The 22891-nt window shown below is 45.8% G+C and overlaps 2 protein-coding genes across 13 annotated transcripts in view; both read left to right on the top strand.

Annotated features, from left to right (window-relative positions):
* LOC114308015 (ubiquitin-activating enzyme E1 1-like) overlaps positions 1–22891 on the top strand; it is a 39577-nt gene that overhangs the window by 6121 nt on the left and 10565 nt on the right. For 8 of the 12 annotated variants that reach the window (XM_082919082.1, XM_082919085.1, XM_082919083.1 and 5 more), the window contains 4 exons: positions 246–1040; positions 1290–2021; positions 9887–10125; positions 11671–11807. In XM_082919082.1, coding sequence (XP_082775208.1) covers positions 1484–2021; positions 9887–10125; positions 11671–11748 — 855 coding nt within the window. In that variant the 5' untranslated portion in view covers positions 246–1040; positions 1290–1483 and the 3' untranslated portion in view covers positions 11749–11807. Of the gene's footprint in view, positions 1–245; positions 1041–1289; positions 2022–9886; positions 10126–11670; positions 11808–22891 lie in introns of those variants that run through there. The other 4 variants (XM_082919090.1, XM_082919091.1, XM_082919094.1 and 1 more) reach the window with 2 other exon arrangements.
* LOC145822336 (uncharacterized) lies at positions 12187–14268 on the top strand. The gene is made up of 5 exons (XM_082919081.1): positions 12187–12327; positions 12487–12617; positions 12711–13304; positions 13387–13485; positions 13694–14268. Exons 2-5 carry the CDS (start codon positions 12516–12518, stop codon positions 14129–14131), a joined length of 1233 nt encoding a protein of 410 aa, XP_082775207.1. The 5' UTR covers positions 12187–12327; positions 12487–12515; the 3' UTR covers positions 14132–14268.

Here is a 22891-nt window from a genome sequence, read left to right as displayed (position 1 = left end):
TAGTTTGGTAGTTAGTTTGTTAGAACTAGAGTTAGATTGTAGTTATGGTTAGGTTAGGTGGTTAGGAATTGTAGTTACCTTTTCTCTATAAATATATGTTCTGTAATTCTATCTTGTATTGAATAAAAAATTCAAATTCTCTTTAGGGGTGGGGGATGGGGGCACCAAGTATTTGTGTGATTGCAGTTTTCTTGTTCAATTTATGTAGCTAAAAGTTGAATCTTTTATGCTTTCTGGTGTTGCAGCCTGTGGTTTTTACTGATGTTAATCAAGAGCAAGCCATTGAGTTCAATGATTACTGCCATAATCATGGGCCTCCTATTGCATTCATAAAGGCTGAAGTTAGACGCCTTTTTGGAAGTGTGTTTTGTGATTTTGGACCAGAGTTTACGGTTTTTGATGTTGATGGCGAGGAACCACACACGGGTATTCTTGCATCCATCAGTAATGATAGCCCTACACTTGTGTCATGTGTTGATGATGAAAGGCTTGAATTTCAGGATAGGGATCTTGTTGTCTTCTCGGAAATTAGGGGAATGACAAAACTCAATGATGGAAAGCCAAGAAAGATAAAAAGTGCAAGGCCATACTTGTTCATTCTTGAAGAGGATACTACAAATTTTGGTTCTTATGAGAAAGGTGGTATTGTCACATAAGTGAAGCAGCCCAAGGTGTTGAACTTTAAGCCATTGAGAGAAGCACTCAAGGATCCTGGTGATTTTCTTCTGAGTGACTTCTCCAAGTTTGACCGCCCACCTCTACTGCACTTGGCATTCCAAGCACTGGACAAGTTCATTTCTGAATTGGGATGCTTTCCTGTTGCTGGCTCGGAAGGAGATGCACAGAAGCTGATATCTATAGTCAGTGACATCAATGAGGGTTCTGGAGATGGGAAACTGAATGATATTAACCCAAAACTTTTGCTGTACTTTGCCTTTGGTGCCCGGGCAGTTCCGAATCCCATGGCTGCCATGTTTGGTGGTATCGTCGGACAGGAGGTTGTAAAGGCGTGCTCTGGACAGTTTCACCCAATTTTCCAGGTTACTTCTATCATTAGAATGCTTGTTTCACAATTAAATTCTGTTATCCTTGTGTTTGCATGCTCATAATTGTCTTTTTCCTCTTCGCTGTAGAATTAGCCCTTTTCTTCGTAGTTCAATATATTTGACCATTTACTTTTAGTGATATGAATTTTGTTGGTGATAACAAGTCTTGACTTTTCTGTACTTGTTGAATTTGATTTCTAATACGGTAACCCTAAAATTATTTATTTCAATATGTTTCTACAGTTCTTCTACTTTGACTCAGTTGAATCACTACCCACAGAGCCTATAGAACCCAGTGATTTTAGACCATTGAATTTTCGTTATGACGCACAGATTTCAGTTTTTGGGTCAAAACTCAGAAGAAACTGGAAGATGCTCAGGTGTTTGTTGTAGGATCCGGTGCACTAGGCTGTGAGTTTTTAAAAAATTTAGCTCTGATGGGAGTTTCTTGCAACAGCCAAGCGAAGCTAACAGTTACAGATGATGATGTCGTTGAGAAGAGTAACCTCACTAGGCAGTTTCTTTTTCATGATTGGAACATTGGCCAGGCAAAATCTACTGTTGCTGCCTCTGTTGCTGCAACTATAAATCCTCATCTCTGTATAGAAGCTTTGCAGAACCGTGTGGGCCCTGAGACAGAGAATGTCTTTGATGATTCCTTCTGGGAGAATCTAAGTGTTGTTATTAATGCCTTGGACAATGTCAATACTAGGCTTTACGTTGATCAAAGATGCTTATATTTCCAGAAGCCACTTCTCAAGTCAGGAACCCTAGGTGCAAAGTGTAATACTCAGATGGTCATTACTCACCTGACGGAAAACTATGGTGCATCGAGAGATCCACCAGAGAAACAAGCACCCATGTGTACAGTTCACTCGTTCCTTCAACACATTGATCACTGCTTGACGTGGGCTCGATCAGAGTTTGAGGCCTTGCTTGAGAAAACACCAGTGAATGCTTTTCTTTCAAATCCAAGTGAGTATGCATCTGCAATGAGGAATGCTTTACTTAATTAGCTTGTCATATGAATTGAATTTGCATGTATTTTAACTAGGAAATGAAAATGTATTGGCGGGTAATTGTCTGTCTCACACAATGTCGAATACGCCCTAAACGTAATCGAAAAAGGGCGTTTTGAGGGCGAAAATTCAAAACAGCCCCCAAATCGCCATGTGGCCGACACGAACACCTTCCCCATGCCAACTAGGACTTGTGACAAATGACGGAATGTTATTCAGACCAATAGGTTGAGATTTAGAGACGAATACGCCAAAACTTAGTCGAAAAAGGGCGTTTCAGGGGTGAAAATTGAAAACAGCCCCCAAACTGCCGTGTGGCCAACACGAACACCTTCCCCATGCCAAATATGACTTGTTACAACTGACGGAATGTTATTTGGACCCATATGTTGGGATTTAGAGCCGAATACGCCCAAAACTTAGTTGAAAAAGGACGTTTCGGGGGCGAAAATTAAAAATAGCCCCCGAACCGCCGTGTGGCCGACACGAACACCTTCCCCATTCCAAATAGGACTTGTGACAAATGACGGAATGTTATTCGGACCTGTAGGTTGGGATTTAGAGACGAATACGCCCAAAACTTAGTCGAAAAACAACGTTTCGAGGGTGAAAATTCAAAACAGCCCTTGATCCGCATTGTGGCCGACACGAACAACTTCCCCATGTCAATTATGACTTGTGACAACTGACGGAATGTTATTCGGACCCGTAGGTTGAGAAAATGCAATTTGTAATATTGCATGGTTACAAATGCCAATACAAAACAAGCAATGCTAGGATCATATAAATGTTAGTTATAAATGAGGGAAAATATGTCACTTCATCTTCTCATTATGTGAATATTGTGTTAGTGCTTATAAATTTTCTCAATGCATGTCGAATATCTAATTCTAGTGTCTGTCTGGATTAATTGGGGGTGAATTGAGATGATTCCCTGTTTACAAGTATCCCATACTTTTTGGGTATTTTAAAAACAGACAGTTTAAATAGAAAATATATCCAAAATGATGTGTTAATGATATTTATAAAAATTATGGGGACAACTGTGAAAAATGTGTTAAAATCAATAACAAGTGTTTCATGTTCTTGCTGTTTTTTCCCCCTCGTGTCCTGGTTGATTTTCTTCTTTCTTCTCATCCAAAACATGATGGGATGGTCTAAAACAACTGGTTAGCTAAATGTCATGATTATATTAATGAAAAAGTCCAGTCCAAGTATTGATAAAGAAAAAGCTCTTTATAATATCTTCCTAGCATGAGTATTTTTGTTAAATGTTTTATCAAGCTCAAGTTCAATTTTTTTATCAAGCTCCCTCGATGGCATATGCAAGGTTACTTGATTATGTTAAATGTTTCATAATAATATCTTCCTAGCATGAGTATTTTTGTTTCTCGAAATGACTTATTTTCGGATTGTAGGTATAGGACCTTGTTAGTGGAAGATTTTTACAAACTCGAGCTTTTCCACTACCAATTAATGTAATAGTTGTTGATCCAACAGAGATGAAGTTATTTTCTGGTAGTATAGATTACTAGTGGATATTTCTTTTTTGTATACGGAGGACATCATTTTTGTATGATTATCTGTTTGTATGGAATTATTATTTTGGGTTGGATTATATTTGGTTTGTATAGAATTTGATATTACAAAACCAAATTTTTGGATGGTTGAAAGTGAAATAGAAATAGTGTAGACGTCCCCGAACGCCCCGGGAGGAACGAGCTCCCGTTCCGTTCATTTTGGGGTCACTACTGCTCAGGACTCTCAAATTTGTCACGGTTCTAAGTCTGAACCAAAGAGTCTAAATCCGGCAAATCGTTTTGAGAAATAGATTTTTGAAAAGAAGTGCCAAACATGGACTGCTTTGCCAGATACAGAGTCGCCACCTAAATGTTTTTTAAATGGGAAATTTAGGAAACCCTGACTCGTTGCCTAAGGTCACGTGTCCGTCATCACCAAAGTTGCCTCGGCTCGGGAACTTGGGTACGATTGGGGAAGGTCACTTCGTGAGCACCCCCGCTCGCCCGATCAAAGATCGGCCTCTACTAACCATGACATCTATTTTTTGAAAACATTGTATGTTCTTATTCCGGTTATTAGCCTAGGTTACTATGTGATGCGTACAGCGTACAAGTATAGACTGGATCGTCTGAATTGGAACAAAACATTTCATGTTTGTTTTTTGAAAGATGGTTTGCTACTCGCAAGTAGGCTTAAAATGCAAATTTTGCCACCCTCAGGTGGGCTTAGTAAAGATGGTTTTGCCACTATCTAGTAGGCTTAAAACACACATTTGATGATTTATTCCAATCCAGATAACCCAACCTTCACCCACAGGCATTCAGGCAGTTATATCACACAAGCAAATAGCCTCATGGTAACCATGCTATCATGGCATTCACTCACACGCATGCAAGGATGCTAAAGCATAAAGCTCACCGGGTACTCCAAGCCAAAAAAGAGACTACATTAGAAATCATGCATGACCCTAAGAATACAGAAATGCCTAATGCAACACATGCAAAAATGCAAACTATAGCAGGCTCGGCTATTCTAAGATGGCATACGAAATGCTACAACTATCATGTATTCAATTTGGAATTGAAAGTACAATGCAGTTAGTATGATGCGCCGAGCCCGGTGCATACAATACAGATGAATGATGCAAACATGCTGTCATACTGTATGCTAATCGAAATATGCCCTAATCTAACCATCAAAAGCGGATAAATAAAAGGGAGAAAGATGTGGGGTTGGAAGACATACAACACACTCACGCACACTTATTACAGCATTGCTCTCGCGTAGAGGGTCCGAATAAATAATACAGTCCGAATATTACAATCCCGAATGAAAGAATATTACAGTCCAAAATATTACAAAATCCTAATTAATTAACAAATTAACTAAGAAAATAAATAAAACTGGCATGCAAGCCAGGGACTGCCTTGCTTCTGATGGATGATGCATGTCCGGGTTGTCTTGCGCAGAAATCCACCGGGATGCCCCAATTAGCCTCTGTTTACACCTGTTCTTGAAATGCGTGCCAAGTTTCAAAAAGTTACTGATTCTTCATTTTGCTGCAACAGAGAGCAGGAAAGGGGCATAGCAATGTATTTGCACAGATATATGCATGTCTCGATCCTCGTGCCACCAATCACGCATACCGAGGCATGATGGCCAAGGAGTCGAAATGCACAACTCAATATAGGATGAATGCACATGGAACTACAGCTAAAACCTAACTCCATCATGGATAATCCGGAGTGTCGGTGACTGGGGAATTGAGACACATTCCGTCACTCGGAGTACGAAATATACCTCGTTTCCCGTGCCCGGGCTAACTCCTATTCCGGACATGATGCAATATGCATGACATGCATGAAATGCGACTAAGATACAATCCTAACATACACAATGCTATGGAATGACATGCCTCGAAATGCGTGCACACAGGCACGCAAACCGAGAAAATGACAGAATGCAATCTAAGATACAACCTAGTACGCACTATGCTATGAAAATGAGATGCCTCGAAGTGCGTGCACACGGGCATGCAAACCAAGAAAATGACAGAATGCAATCTAAGATACAACCTAGTATGCACTATGCTATGAAAATGAGATGCCTCGAAGTGCGTGCACACGGGCACGCAAACCGAGAAAATGCAGAATGCGATCTAAATGACATGGAAATGTGATATGGGCTCATACCAACATGAGAGAGCCTCAGCCACACTCATATAGGATGCCGGCGGATGAAAATGAAGTGCCTCGAAATGCGTGCACACGGGCACGCAAACCGAGGCAATGGCAAAATGCGATGTAATGACATAGGAATGGAAAGCAATCATTCTAATGGAATTTCAGCAAGAAAATATGGGGGAAAACAGTCCCGAAATCAGGCGAAATGATACCAAATGCATGAAATAATCCCGAAATGCGAATTTAGGCACCCGAAATGGCCTATAGCTATGCCAAACATGCACAATATGGACATGTAATGCAAAGACAGAAGCTAGGCAGTCCCAAAAAAGGCACTTTCACAGTTATAAACATGGCCAAACAACAAGCATAGGTATGGCAAAAATGGCATGCAAGAATAGGGGCCAAGAGAGGGGTAATGAAGCAAGTGATATAAGTAAAATCCAAACTGAAAAATTCCCTTCTACAACACTGAAGAGGGACCAAAAATATGAATATTTACAGTATATGGCAGCCTCAAAATCAGTATACAAACATGATAGAAATGTGATGCAAAATGAGGCTCAAAAGTGGCTATAACATGAAGTATGCAAAATATTCACCAAACAGCCAAAGACCCTTAATAAAACATGTAGAATGGGCCAAAATAGGACTATTTCTAGAACTGTAAAATGGCCAAAAACAAAAGCATGATAGGCTAACTAAACATGCAAGAATGGGGAATAAAAGAGAGATATAACATGAAGTGGCATATGGAGGTCCCAAACCATGAAAGGACTTAAATGAAACATGAAGAATGGACCAAAATAAGCACTTTTTCAGAACTGTAAAATGGCCAAAAACAAAAGCATGGTAGGCTGCCATTGCATGCAAAAATGGGACCAAAAGAGGAGTATAAAGGTAAGTACAACATGGAAGTCCTAAATGGTGTTGAGCCCTTCTTCAATGTTGAAGAGGGGCTCAAAATAAGCCTAATATCAGTTTACAACATGCTCAAAAACAGATTACTCATGGGCCAAAAATAGCATGCAAGATTATGACATATAAAAGGATCAAAGAAGCAAGTGTATCATGGAGGGCTTAAACAGGGTTGAGCCCTTAATGAAAAGTGAAAATGAGCTCAAAAGAGGGCCCTTTTCAGTTAGGGCCGGAGCTTGAAACAAAAAGCATGTAGGGCTTACCAATGGATCAAGAAAAAGGGTCAAAGAGAAGAAATATTACTCACCCTTGAAGACTAAAGCTTTTGTTGCTTCTTGGACCAATTTGCAGCTCCTTTGGCCTTTGAGAAGCCTTCCTTGTTGCTGGAAATGAGGTGGTGGTGGTAGAGCTTGGTGGTGTAGAAGAAATGGTGATTAGGGACTTGGAAGTTTTTAAGGAAATGAAAGGGATCAAGATGGCTTTGTGTATGGATGCTTGAAGACCAATTTTTCTAACCCCAACAAATGATATAGCTTGCTTGTTATAAGGGCCAAAAAGGGGGTGTAAAGGTGGGGGAAAAGGAGAGCAACTTTCCCCCACAAAATATCCCCCGGATAAAGATATTTTCTGGGGGATAAAGCTCCACAGCTGTAAAGTGCACAGTGCAAAGAGCTCGGCCGGCCTGTTACTTTTGCTCCAGGTGGCCGGCCGGCCGGCCACACCCCCTAGCCGGCCGGCTAGGGGTCAAAAGGGTCAAGCAGATTTTCTGGCCGGCCACCAAATGATGGTGTCCTCCTATGTGTGTACAACACAACCCTGTGGTTAAAAGTTCAAGAATGTGGGTCCAAAGGGTTCAACATTAGCCCGGAAAGAGGGGTTCAAAAGGGTCAAGCAAGATTAATGGCCGGCCACCATTTTTTAGGGTCCTCTCATGTGTGTACATCACAAATATGTGGTTCAAAGTTCAAGAAAAAGGGGCAAAGGTGTTCAACATTAGCCCGGAAGGAGGGGGTCAAAAGGGTCAAGTAACATTAATGGCCGGCCACCATTTTTTAGGGTTCTCCCATGTGTGTACATCACAAATATGTGGTTCAAAGTTCAAGAAAATGGGCCCAAGGTGTTCAACATTAGCCCGGAAGTGTGAAAAACGGGCGCCGGAGAGCGTCGGAGGATGTATAACTGGTTGCTGCAACAATTGCTGGCCTCTCACCCTTCAGTGACCTCCCCGGTGATAAAAAAGAGGTACCTGGCGAAAATGAACGAAAACCGTCGCAAAACGAATGCTCGGGGACCAAAACGCGCAGTTCGAGGTCCCGAAAATGGGCTGTCAAGCACCGAAAGTGGCGTTCGGCCACGAAATGGGTTTCTCAGCCCCCAGTGTCCCTCAAAAGGGAGAAAATAAGAAGTATGCCAAAAATCAGAACAAACGGAGATGGTTAGGCGGTCCCGAACCGAGGCACACGGCCTGACGGCTCCGAAAACCGGAAACCGGACTCCGAAATGGGAAAAATGGCCTACGGCCACCAAATGTAGCCTACGGACATTGAGAGATGGTCTACGGGACCTCTCCCTCCCCTTAGGAAAAGAAACAGAGAAAACCGAGTCTGGTTCGCAAACCGAGACAAGGCACAGAAGAGGGTTCGGAAGTCCGGAGGCAGCGCTCACGGCCGCGACTCTGAAACTTCTGAACGAGCACATTATGCAACATCATCAAGCGCTCAATCGGTGACGTCTGAGTCTTAAGGTCGGTCAAAAATGGGGTGTCTACAGTTGCCCCTCTTTGACAGAACTCGAAAGTCATAAGTGACGGGAGTGAATGTCAAAGCCCAGAGACGACCCATTTTTGACAAGGCCGAAGACTTAGACAAACATACGGGATAAACAGAGATGTGCCCGCAGGCATGCCCGCAGGCAGGGGGCAAAATGCAAATGATATGCAAGAAGCCGAACATAACTCAATGATCATGCAAATGCAGCAAGCTGTAATGAAGCAAGTATTCGCAAATAGATGCAACAGTTTTAAGCAAGAATGCAAAGCAACAACTACATTTCATGCAGTTAAGAATGCGGAGGATTATTCAATCCCCGCCACGTCTCACACGGAGAAGATACGATACTTGCGCGATTCGTCTGGTCGCACCAGCCTCAATTGAACCGTACATACAATATCGTGCCTGCAAAAGAGAGAAACTCAACGAGCACAATATGCTAACAACATATATTTAATGTGATTCCGAAAGTTCGACACACGCAGTGCCGGTGAGTGAATGCATCGCAATGCAAGAGTGGAACATGCATGACAACGTATGCTCAAACATAGAGGTATGCCAATATCAAGAAATGTGCACGTTAATGTAGGTATGCTCATGAGAATGCAAGATAATGTGACACGAGCATGAATCAGGGTGTTCATTTGTCATGAAATAACGAGTACGGAAACGCGTGTTTCGGCGAAGGTAACTCGATCACGGCCTCTGATCCGCTTCCCGGAAAGGCTACAACTCATTCAAAAAGGATATACTTCGATTTCGATGAATGATGATGAGACATATGTCAGAACTCGAAGCTGAAGTCCCGGCGGAGCTATTTCGCGACCGGAAGTGTACTTTTCTTGAACTTTTTCAGGTCCCGGGAACTCCGATCTTCCTCAAAATTTGCAGGGAGCTAGGTGAGCATGTGGGGGACATGGCCGGCCGGTTATATGGGAGAGGGGAGGTGGCCAACCGGTTTTCCATAAAGTAGATAGCTGGCCGGCCAGTTTTCCAAAAAGCAGATAGCTGCCCGGCTAGAAAAGAGGGCCGGCCGGCCATATGCCCAAATTCGGGGGCATTTTGGTATTTTCACCTCCTTTTTGATGCTTCTTCAATCCAAGACTTGGGGCCTATATATTGCAGCCGAGATCCCTTCCTTTCTTGCCTCCTACAACACTTTCTTCTCCAGATCTGAGTTTCATACGCGTTTTCCAACGCCCCGTGTAAATTATTTTCGCAAAAATATTCAGTTTCAAGTACTTTGAAGCGATTAAATTTCGGTTTCGGAGCTTCTTTTCGCATTTTCACCCCTTGAGGTAAGTTTGTCTCAACATTTGGAAGATTTTCTCGGGAGTTGACTTTTGTTGACTTTTTCATTTCCCGAGAGTTGACTTTTGTTGACTTTTTCCAATTTTGGCTCATTTTGCTCATTTTTGCTCCCTTTGCAGATCTTCTGAAAATGGCGGGCAATTCTCCCCACGGCGGAGGCTTTCCAGGTGCCGGAGACGATTTTGATCCCATGACTCTACCCCCGAGGACCCGACCTTTTATTCCCGGGAGGTACCGTCCGCCAGCACATGTCCTCCATCGCGCTGTCTTCCGTCACTTTACTAGCTTTGACGAGCGAGCACCCGGGGATCTGCTTCTCCGAAAGCCGGAGCATCACCTCTCTCATGAGGCCCGAGAGGTATTTACTTCATTTTTTGTATTTTTCGTACATTTCGCACCTTTGCCATACTTGAACACGCAGTTTAGCTTATGATATGGTACTTTGCTTGCATCCTGAACATGTAGTTTCAATACTCGAACTTCTGAACACTCGGCTCATTAATTAATTGCGAACGCACAGTACACATTAATTAGGAGGCGAACACACGGCTCAAACACTGATTTGTCGAACACACAGCCCGAATTCGAAAGTGAACACACAGCCCACACTTTAAATTTTCTGAACACGCAACCCAGATTAAATAGTGAACACGCAGCCCACACTGATTGAAAGTTGAACACGCAGCCCAAACTTTAAATTTTCTGAACACGCAGCCCAGATTAAATAGTGAACACGCAGTCCACACTGATAGAAAGTTGAACACGCAGCCCAAACTTTAAATTTTCTGAACACGCATCCCAGATGAATAGTGAACACGCAGCCCACACTGATAGAAAGTTGAACACGCAGCCCAAACTTTAAATTTTCTGAACACGCAGCCCAGATTAAATAATGAACACGCAGCTCACACTGATAGAAAGTTGAACACGCAGCCCAAACTTTAAATTTTCTGAACACGCAGCCCAGATTAAATAGTGAACACGCAGCCCACACTGATAGAAAGTTGAACACGCAGCCCAAACTTTAAATTTTCTAAACACGCAGCCCAGTTAATAGTGAACACGCAGCCCACACTGATAGAAAGTTGAACACGCAGCCCAAACTTCAAATTTTCTGAACACGCAGCCCAGATTAAATAGTGAACACGCAGCCCACACTGATAGAAAGTTGAACACGCAGCCCAAACTTTAAATTTTCTGAACACGCAGCCCAGTTAATAGTGAACACGCAGCCCACACTGATAGAAAGTTGAACACGCAGCCCAAACTTTAAATTTTCTGAACACGCAGCCCAGTTAATAGTGAACACGCAGCCCACACTGATAGAAAGTTGAACACGCAGCCCAAACTTCAAATTTTCTGAACACGCAGCCCAGATTAAATAGTGAACACGCAGCCCATACCGATAGAAAGTTGAACACGCAGCCCAAACTTTAAATTTTCTGAACACGCAGCCCAGATTAAATAGTGAACACGCAGCCCACACTGATAGAAAGTTGAACACGCAGCCCAAACTTTAAATTTTCTGAACACGCAGCCCACACTGATAGAAAGTTGAACACGCAGCCCAAACTTCAAATTTTCTGAACACGCAGCCCAGATTAAATAGTGAACACGCAGCCCATACTGATAGAAAGTTGAACACGCAGCCCAAACTTTAAATTTTCTGAACACGCAGCCCAGATTAAATAGTGAACACGCAGCCCACACTGATAGAAAGTTGAACACGCAGCCCAAACTTTAAATTTTCTGAACACGCAGCCCAGATTAAATAGTGAACACGCAGCCCACATTAGAATTTGCATGTAGCTTATTTCACTTCATCGGTATACAGCCCATTTCATCTCATTGGCACACAGCACATTCATTTCATTATTGACACATGTATTCATTCTGAATGCAGGTTGGTTCCCGTAGCGTGCGGGGGTATGGCTCCACCATCGCGCGGGACTGGTACGCTGAGCTCCCGGAGGGTGTTTGAGACTTAGTAGACTTGGCAGGGTTTGGGCCCTTCTGCGTCGGGTTGTCACGTTGTCCTGCCAGGAGGACACTGATGGCAGCCTTGGTAGAGAGATGGTGGGACACCACCAACTCCTTTCATTTCTCTGCTACCGGAGACATGACCATGACGCCCCTAGACTTCGCTGTGTTGACTGGCTTAGACATAGGAGGTTGGTCCATCCCCTATGATGAGGATATGGGCGAGTGGGAGGCCGCTTGGATGTATCTATTGGGGGCTCGCCCGCCTGTTGACAGGGTTTCTGGGAGAGTCCGATACACTTGGTTCTCTTCCCACTTCCGGCGGGTGGAGATGGTGCCCGAGACTCCTGAAGAGACGGAGCAGTATGCCCGTGGTTTCCTTATGTTCCTCTTCGGGACTACCCTGTTCGCCGACAGAGGGAACACAGTCGGGCTATACCTGTTGAGCGCTCTGGTTGATCTATCACAGGTCCATCGATATGACTGGGGTAGCGCCGGCCTGGCTACCCTTTACTTTTATATGAGCGCGACCTCCCGCGGGCGGGGCGATTTACTTGGCGGCTACTGGAGAGCCTGAGAGGTACTTTTCTGTCCTCTTGATTTACATTTCCGCTCTTCATTACTTGTACATTGCACACACAGCGCACTTTTACAGTCTGTATTTTGCCCTCAGCATTTCGTACTTACATTCTGCACTGCTTTTCTCAACTATGGGTCTATGTATACTTCTCATCATTAGCCCCAGAGCTGGAGGTGGCAGGGATTCCCATGACCCCATATTCATTGGTGTTCGAGGGCCCGCATCGGCCGAGACCTCGAGAGACCCTCCTTTACCTGCGACAGTACTTTGACACTGTGCGACATTCAGAGGTACCTCTGAGCTTTCAGTTCCTTTCATTTTCATCTTTGATTTGCTCTGTATATTCTCGATTTCTGATTGGTTTATGCATTTATCATCCGCAGATCACATGGCAGCCTTGGGCGCCCCTGGGTGATGGTCTCCGACTTCAGTATACCGGAGGGTCGGACATCTCCCAGTATAGGGTCCTGCTCGAAGGGCCGGTTGGCAGGGTATGGTTCCTGGGGGAGCGCTTTCTGCGCCAGGTATGGGGGTATCTTTCTCAGGATCCTCCCGCAGTACCCCCAGTCAGTATGCGGACTGCTGACAGGCTCTCTTACTCGGAGGTAGTCGGCGCCATGCTGAGTAGTGATGCTTTACTACATATTGAGGAGGGGGACTACGCCACTTACCGTCACATATATTTGATGCCTCCATTGACGGGAGCTCGTATCCCGATGATGAGGCCTGCCGGTATGTCATCCTCGGGCCAGGCTCGGGCTCGGGCTGCAGACGCCCCTTCTACTAGCAGGGCTGGTATATCTAGAGGTGGGAGTAGACCGGTTCCTCCGGTTCCGTCGACTTATCCTCATCCTGGATGGCCAGATATGCCGACTGAGTTGATGGCGTGGCAGTATGGGGCTATCTCTCCGACCCCGATCCCGCTAGAGCCTCCGATGCCCAGTGATCGATACGCCATTGATCCTGACTCACCGCTGGTATGCTCCACTGTTTTTCATTCATCATTCAGATGTTTAGACATTCTTTTGTTCACTGATGATTATGAACTCATTTTTGCAGCCACCGCGAGGGTACATGGAGGAGGTGGTTGGACTGGTGGCCACACTCGAGGGCATGGTCCTGCGTAGGGAGGCACAGTTGTCTGTCGCGGGCATTCAGGTACCCTTAAGTTTTTTGGCATTTATCATACTTATGATGACATGCTGATTTCTACTGCATCGATAGACTACTTGTGTAGAGCACATCTGATACACACCCCACTTGTACACTGTATTTACATGCACCCACTTCACGTAGCCTTTGCTTGTATCTGCATCTGATGTATATATTTGGACTGATGCATTTGAATTGAACTCTTTGTTTTCAGATGCCTTCATGGTCCGGTCAGCCGCAGGCCAGGCCACCTGGGCCTCCTTGGGGAGCTGGGCCATCTGGGCCTTTTCAGGGAGTTGGGTCACCCGGGCCTTTTCAGGGGGCGGGGCCATCTCAGCCTTCCCGAGGAGCCGGGCCATCTAGGCCTTTTCGAGGAGCTCGAGGAGGGCCTGTCCGCAGACGCAGGGCTCACGTTGTGGAGGTGGAGCCTGATGAGGAGGAGGAGGATGCTGAGGAGGAGGAGGAGGCTACCGATCGTCAGTCAGAGACATCTGCTGAGGAGGGGGGCTCCGGTTTTGGCTCGGGGAATAGAGGCGAGGCTGAGGGGGATCCTGAGGATGATAGCTCCGACTCAGATGATGATGATGGTGCGGAGATTGTCTCGCAGAAGAGGATGAAGAGTGCTTCTCGTTCCCGCTCCCGAGGACATTGATGCTGTTATTTCCTGTTTTATTTTTCTTTTTGCTAATAGTTTGTAGCACTTTGCACATTGTTAGGCAGTTTTATTTTTTGTAAAACTTGTACCTTTGTTTGTTGTAAAGCATGATGGAATGAAATAGCTTTTGAAAAGGTGTTTGTATTTTAAACTTTAGCATTGTATCGCATCATTTATTTCGCACAAAAATGAAATTGAATGAGAATGTGCATTGTGTAATCACCAAGTCAGGTAGTGAACTGACGCAACAAACTAAGTAACTCAACTTACTAAGATATAACAGAACCTTAGGAAGTTTACAACTCGATAAGCAAAATGCAACAACGTTGACAACGCAAATAAACAAGACTTTAACAAAGATTGCTTAAACAGAGCGCAATGACTCAAAAACACGAAACACGTCCGCTCGACAAACAACTCGATAAGCAAGACAACAACTCGATAATCAAAACTACAACTCGATAATCAAAACTCAGCAATAACAGAGTGTACTTCGAACGATCTGGGCACCGGAACGCATCCGAAACGGAGGGAGATGAAGGCCTTTGACTCTCCCGTTGCATGGAAATGCTTGGAACTTTCCCTCGAAGGGTAAAACAGGGCCAAGGAGATACACTGCAGCATTGCCGGCCATCTTTGGGAGCCGGCCGGCCATTTTTGTGGAGAGAGACAGCTGGCCGGCCAGTTTTGTAAAAAGTAAATGGCTGGCCAGCCAGAAAAGGTGGCCGGCCGGCCACTTAGTCCTGCAGCCACCAGATTTTGACACGTGTCCCCGTGAATAGTGTTTTTCCCTCTATAAAAGCCTCAACTTCGGGAACATTCATTTCATCTTAGTTTTAGCCAAAGATGGAGGCGTTTCTCGCAGAAAATGTCACATCTTGGATCTCTTCTCTAGATGGCTCGGAAAAGCTGAATTTCCGGGGTTTCGGCTTGAATGCACTATTCACGCTGAGCCGTACTCCGCTACAGCTTCCTTTTCTCCATGCCGCGGCAAGGTTCTGGAATCCAGTGACGCATGTTTTTAGCTTTGGCGGCCAAGAGATGTGTCCCACTTTCGAAGATTTTTCAGGTTTTGATGGAGTCTGAATGCTCTAAAGTGATCTTGCCTCAGCTCCGTTTTGGCCACGTCCAGGCTTTAGGGTGGATGTGTGGGCTCACGGCGCATGATGCTCGATCTCTGATCTGCAGTGGGGAACTGGACATCCTCGACTTGATCCATCGTTTTTCCGACGCCGGTGACCGCAGCAACCATTATTGGCAGGGTTTCCGGCAACACGCCCTCTGCTTATGTTTGTTGTCTCACTTTCTGCTTTCCTCGGGCTTCGGCGGGGCTAGCATTCGCCTGATTGAAGTCGCCCAAGGCTTGAGAGAAGGGAAGAGCTGTATTGCCATGACCTTGGCCGAGACACTGATGGGCTTAGATTCTGTCTATCGCTGGGAGGCGACTAGGTTCGCCGGGAGTCCACTACTGCTGCAGGTAATGTTTCCCACCCGACCTTACATATATATTTGCTCACATCACTCGACCCTCAGGCTCGGTTTTTCTCACAAAAACCCTTGTCTTACTTTTCTCTCATCGTACATCTCTCTGTTCTTTATTCTCTCATTTTCCATCCCTCTCCCAGGTATGGTTAATGGACAAGTTGCAGGTTGTGGACTCTTGCCCGGCCTATTCAGCTCGAGGCTACTTCTTTCGGCAGTGCCTAGTCAATGCTCTTGACGAAAGGTGGTGGTTCGATTGGATGTGCAATTTGTCCGCAGACGGCATTGCTTGGCGTTGCCCTTGGCTCAACCTCCCGGCAATGAGCTATAGTATGTCTCGGCTGATTGGGATCCAATTGATTGGTCTAACCCACTGCGTATTCTATTTTCCGTTCCGGTTCCTGCGTCAGTTTGGTCATGATCAGACCTGTCCACTGGAGGGGATTGAGTACCCAGCCGCTTTCCCGGTCCGGGGTGCACATCTTGCCCGATATGCCACAGCATGGAGGACTAGAGAGCTCCTGGCCCCTACTTCCACTTTCAGTTGCACTTTGTCCGATGAGTGCTTGGATTGGCTCAATGAGGAGGCACAGGTTGGGCCTAGCTTGGCATCAGATGCTTCGTCCAGCTCTGGGAGGGGACGCAGAGATACTTGATTTAACTATGCCCCAAATTTATTGCTTTATTAGTATTTTCAAGTTTTCTTTATGAATGTACTAAAAAAAGCAACCTCGATTGTGATGCAAGAGCAGGAGAACTCAGTTTTGAAATCAATGAAATTGAAAGTTGTGGTACTGAAAATTTTCCGCTTAGGGTCCAAAAATGGTCTTAGTCGTAAAAAGATTAATTTGAACAAAGTCAACTTTTATTAAAACTTTTCAAAACTATTTTCGATGTGGATCAGAATTGGACACGCCGAAAATTTGTCATTGAGACGCACAACCCCAGATCCCTGCAACTGGAACGGCACTCCATAGCAACGGAAAGTTGCCCCTTGTCTGAGTAACTTTGCACTGTCGCGGCAACGGAAAGTTGCCCCTAGTTTGAACAACACTGTACCGGAGATCGCAATAAATGCTGATGGATAAAGATGACTGAGATGATCAAGATGGACAGAGTTGATCGGGGAAAAGTTATGGCTGAACTTCAAGGTGAAGTTGCCTACGTATCCCAAAGATGGGAATCAAGCCTTACATAGTTCAGGCTAAGGTTCACTCGAGTATTTTCACTCTCCTTTTGCGCTCTAACTTTTGCCAAGGCCGCCCTTTGCGGGTTTTCAACCTTGCGAGCTCAGTTTTTATATTTTCTAATTTTTTGTGCTCTGACTTTTGCCTAGGTCGCCCTTTCGGGTTTTCGGCCTAGCGAGCCTCTCAAGGATAGTATTTCTTCAACTTGTCCATATTGATCGGTTGTGAGAACTCCAAGCCATCTAGATCCATCAGAACCACAGCTTCACTTGACCAGATAGCTTTGATGATGTAAGGACCAGTCCAATTAGGTTTGAACTTGCCCCTTGGGTCGTGGATAGGAGCTCGGTTATCTTTGAGCACCAAATCTCCTTCTTTCAGATTCCTGGACTTAACCTTCTTGTTGAAAGCCCGGGCAATTCTGCGTTGATAGCCTTGGATGTGGTACAGTGCTTTCAGTCTTCTTTCATCAAAGAGCATGAGTTCTTCGAATCTGCTCTGCTGCCAATCTGCTTTGGCTATCTGGCATTCAGCCAATACTCGTAACGACGGAACCTCAATCTCAATGGGTAGAACAGCCTCCATTCCATAGACCAATGAATATGGAGTTGCTCCAGTAGAAGTTCTGATTGAAGTCCTGTAGCCCCACAGAGCAAATGGCAACTTGTCTGGCCAATCCCGATAGATTCCCACCATCTTCTGCAGTATATGCTTGATATTCTTGTTGGCGGCCTCAACCGCTCCGTTGGTCTGCGGCCGGTATGTAGATGACTTATGGAAAGCCACATTGTATTTCTCCAACAAGTCTATCACTTCTTTCTTGAAGTGGGAACCATTATCTGAAATTATCTCGTTTGGCACCCCGTAGCGACAGATGATGTTGTTCCTGATGAACTTTGTGACATGCGACGCCTTCAACACCGCGTATGATTGGGCCTCGACCCACTTTGTAAAATAATCTATCGCTACCAGGATAAACTCATGCCCGTTTGACCCCTTCGGGGTAACAGCTCCGATTACATCAATTCCCCAGACTGAAAAAGGCCATGGCGAAGTCATGTTGTACAGTTTTGACGGCGGGATGTTCATGCGGTTTGCATGAATTTGACACTTGTGGCATCGCCGAACAAAACTAATACAATCCTCCTCCATGGTTGACCAGTAGTACCCCTGTCTGAGGATCTTTCTGGCCAGCATTACTCCATTCATGTGTGCACCGCACTCCCCCCCATGGATGGCTTCCATCAGGCGTTTTGGCTCTTCAGCTTCTACACAGAGCTTATGCATTCCCAGATGACCCCTTTTGTATAGCTTTCCCCCGCAGATAATGAACTGAGCAGCCATTCTTCTGATGGCCCTCTTATCTTTGGCATTTGCCCCTAGTGGATATGTCTCCTTTTCCAAGAAGTTCCAGATGTCGTAGTACCAGGGGTTGCCGTCTTGAGCCTCATCTATGGCGGAAATTGACTCGTATGCTGGTACGAACTTCTGATCAATAATGACTGGACGCATCCGGACTCCGGACGGGATGTCTATCATAGAAGATAGAGTTGCTAATGAATCTGCGAACCTGTTGTTCTCTCTTACGAGGTGGGTGAAATTTAGCTTCTCAAACCGAAGAATTAACAAATCCAAGGTTTGGTGGTAAATTATCATCCTTTCCTCCTTGATTTTCCAATCTCCTTTTGCTTGAGACACAACAAGGTTCGAGTCCCCAATGACGTCCAACCGTCTTGCCCCTAGTTCTAGGGCTGCTTCCAGGCCAGCAATACATGCCTCATACTCTGCTTCATTGTTGGAGACTTTGAACCGAAGCTTGAATGCTAAAGGGATACGGGAATCGTCAGGCGCTATCAGCAACACCCCTATCCCATACCCATACTGGTTTGATGCTCCGTCAAAGTACATCGTCCAAGTTTCATCTTCGACGTGCAGAATGGCTTCATCTGGGAATAGATACTCAACCGCTTCATCCCCCTCAACCGGGTGGTCGGCAAGGAACTCCGCTACCGCTCTCCCTTTTACTGACTTGCGCGTTACATACTTCAAATCAAATTCGGAGAACAACAGCAGCCAGCGAGCCAGCCTACCCGTAAGTGCTGGTTTCTCGAAGAGATATTTGATGGGATCCAAACGCGAAACCAACATTACAGAGTGAGCTAACAGGTAGTGCCGCAGCTTCCTGGTTGCCCATACCAAGGCCAAACAAGCCTTCTCCAGCGGTGTATAGCGGGTCTCGTAATCTAGCATCTTTTTGCTCAGATAGTATATGGCCCTTTCCACTTTGTCTTCTGACTCCTGCGCGAGCATGCAGCCCATGGTAGTCTCAGTTACCGAAAGGTACAATATCAACGGTCTCCCCGGCTCTGGTGGTGACAACACGGGTGGGTTCTGTAGATACTCTTTGATCTGCTCAAAAGCTGCTTGACATCGGCCGTCCCATTGGAATTTCTTTCCTTTCTTCAGGAGACCAAAAAGTGGTTCACAAGTCAAGGTTAATTTAGAAATAAACCGTCTTATGAATTGCACTTTACCCAGAAAGCCTCGCACCTCCTTTTCAGTCCTTGGTGGTGGCATTTCTAAGATGGCCTTGATTTTGGAAGGGTCGATCTCGATGCCCCTTTGTGTAATCAGAAACCCTAGCATCTTCCCTGCTGTAACACCAAACGTGCATTTCTGGGGATTCAGTCGCAGCCGAAACTCTTTGATCCTTTGAAAGAATTTTTGTAAGGCGGTGTAGTGGCCCTCTCTATCTTTGGACTTGACAATCATGTCGTCCACATACACCTCGACCTCTTTATGGATCATATCATGCAATATTGTAGTTGCTGCCCGTTGATACGTAGCTCCAGCATTTTTCAACCCGAATGGCATCACTCGATAACAATATGTCCCCCACGGGGTAGTGAACGCAGTCTTCTCCCGGTCTTCGGGTGCCATTACTATCTGATTATAGCCTGAGAAACCATCCATAAACAAAAGCAAGGCGTGTCCTGCCGTGAAATCCACCAATTCGTCAATGTGTGGCAAGGGAAAGTCGTCCTTCGGACTAGCCCTGTTCAAATCTCTGAAGTCTACACAGACCCGAATTCTGCCATCCTTCTTTGGCACCGGAACAATGTTGGCCAACCAAGTTGGGTATTCAGATACCAGCAGGAACCCTGCGTCAATTTGCTTGGTGACCTCTTCCTTGATCTTGAGAGCCCAGTCCGGGCGAATCCTTCTGAGTTTCTGTTTGACAGGTCGAGCCTCGGGGTCAAGAGGGATCCGGTGCTGTACAATCTCAGGATCGATTCCAGGCATGTCTTCGTAGGACCACGCGAAAACATCTTTGAAATCTTTTAATAAAGCGACTAAGCGCTCGCGCTCCTCCGAAGACAACGTGGACCCGATCTGGACCAGCTGCGGGTCCTTCTCAGTACCAACATTCACAGTAGTGATTTCATCCATTAAAGGTTTAACAAATCTTTCCTGCTCTTGATCAATTAATCGTTGCAAAACTGGAGAAATTTCTTCCTCGTGGTTTTCATCAAAATTTTGAAAATCCTGATTTAAGCAATAAATCAAAGGCACAGAAAAACACTCGGAAACCACATCCACATCATTCTCATTAAATATTTCCAAGCCGTCAGATTCCTCTGTTACAACAGACTCAAAAGAAAATGAAAATGACGACCTAGACAGGACTGTGGCATCCGGGTTATCACCCCCAGGAATACCGGACTCAGACTCAGTCGAGCTGGAATCTGATTCTGACGCACAAGATTCGGTAGAATCAGATTCCGGCTCACTACCTGACCCGGAGCTGCTAGATAAAAAGCCTTCTTCATATTACCAGATGAGAGAAGGTGCGATAGATGCATCCAAAATCGGCGCTGGAAAGTCTGCAGCTATTTCATCTCCAATCATAGAAACCGAAGAGTTATCCCCCAAGCACTCTTGGCCGATCGGAGGATCTGATAGTAGACTCGCCAGTGCTACCTCCATTTCAAGCTCTGTGCTCTCAGGATCCACTGCTTCACACTGCTCAACCTCAGTTGGTGGGTCTGTCTGCGCTTCGGCAACGTCATCCCCAGATAATTGTATGTCGAAGAAGATTTCAAAACCAGGCACGCGCTTCCCCTCCGCGTTTAGCCATGGCTCCGGGAAGCCGCAGAATGGAAAATCTTCCCCCTCCCGGACGAAGCGTCCGTTTAGGGTACCCCAGATGGGCCTGTGCATTAACTCAAATGGCTTCCCGGCCTTCTTTGCTCTGGCCCTTCCGGCCATTTCTTTTCCTTTCCTTACCCAGTCTTCTTTGGTGGGCAGATAACCCAGTCCAAAGGCGTGAGGGTTGTGTGGCACTTCGGCCAACACTGAGACGCCCTTCCGGCCGCTTCTCCCTAATCCCATCCCAGGGGTATGTTTTAGCTTGTTCATGAGGTAGATAGATTGTGCACTAACGTACATGCCCTCATTCACAGCCATGACATTCTGCACCACTTGAGCCTCGGCCAAAGTGAACCCCGACAAAAACACATCCTCCGTGCCGTGCTCGATCTCCAAGACAGGTGTGGACACTTCCGGCGGCGGGTGGATTGATGAATTCCCAAAAACGATTGCTACCCCTTTCCCGTGAGGGTACTTTAGCATTTGATGTAGAGTGGAAGAGACTGCTTTGACCTGGTGCAACCACAGTCGCCCCAAAAGTAGGTTAAAGGTTGCGGGAACGTCCAAGATATGAAATTCAATGCTGTGTTGTCCTGGACCAACCTTGGTTTGAATTTTAACAGTCCCCATCACTTCTCTGCTGGTATTGTCGTATGCTCTGATTACTTGGGTAGTTGGGACGAAGTCCACGGGCTTCAACCCGATTGCATATGCTGTTCTGGTCGGGCAGACATTAATCGCAGACCCGGTATCAACAAGTACCACCGGTATCCACTTATCTCTACATTCTACAGAAATATAGAGAGGTTTGTTATGACTTGTGCCCTCAGGCGGTAGTTCCTTGTCTGAAAAGGTTAATGCCGGGGAACCTCCTCCCGGAAAAACCAGCCCAACCAGCTGTTCAGGCGTGGTGTCTATGGAGAGTTTAGACTTGTCCATAGCAGATAGGACAGCTTCTTTGTGTACTCGTGATGCCATTAGCAGTCCCCAGATGGAGATGTCTGCTTGTATCTTCTTTAACTGTTTCAGCACAGCTTCCTCCTCAATCTGCTTCTCCTTCTGTTTCTCCGCTTCTCTATCCTTCCCGGATGCCTCGGGTTGGTCCAGGTGTGGGGGCTTGAAGTACCGCCCACTTCTCGTCATATGGTCAACCTCATCGAGGTACCAAGTGTCATCCGGTTGATTATTTCCCCAGTCTTCATCCGTGTGGGCAAGACATAAGTCATCGTCTTCCCACCACATTCCATCGGCAGCCAACAGACACCTGTCTGGCTCCGATTTAGTTGTACTCACAGTATTCTCCGTCCACATGCTCACAGCATTCTCCATTTTTGTGCACACAGCACTTTCAGTCCCCTCAGGGCCTTTAGCTTTCCTAATTCTCTCAGCCTCCTCAAACTTTTCTTGTTCTAGCTGCATCAGTACAGCTGTTTGTTCAACATTTCTCATATCCGTAATGCCCATGTCTCGAGCGGAATTCTTAGCACCGGCGCTCTCCGGCGATACAACTTGACTTTCGGCCATTCCGGCCACAACTGATACTTCTGCCCCTGCCGGGCTCTGTTTTGGTTGGGCTTCCCCCACTGCATCTGGTTGATCCTCGAGCCATCCAGTGGCCTTCGCTGATCCCTCATAATCGTACCAGTTGATTGACGTATCCTCCAGTTCCTGGTCATCGAGAAATTGCAGGTTGGCAAAGTCCTCCTCTGCGGCTGTCAAATCATCTGACCATAGCCCAGATCCATCCCCCCGGATCATGCATAGCTCTCCTGTCTCTGGCAATTCTATACCTAGCCCAATTCGGCTCGTTGATAGGATGTACTTGCTTGGATCATAGGCTCCCCCAGCAAAACTCTGTCTAGTCCCAGATTCAACAATCTCATTCTCTCCCAAAATCTGCCCTGCCCTATCTTCGACGGTCACCACCATCGGTTCTGGT

Source organism: Camellia sinensis, chromosome 3 (genome assembly GCF_055761805.1).
Source record: "Camellia sinensis isolate YWXY chromosome 3, ASM5576180v1, whole genome shotgun sequence".
NCBI classification, from domain to species: domain Eukaryota; kingdom Viridiplantae; phylum Streptophyta; class Magnoliopsida; order Ericales; family Theaceae; genus Camellia; species Camellia sinensis.
This window is presented reverse-complemented; position numbering and strand designations above follow the sequence as displayed.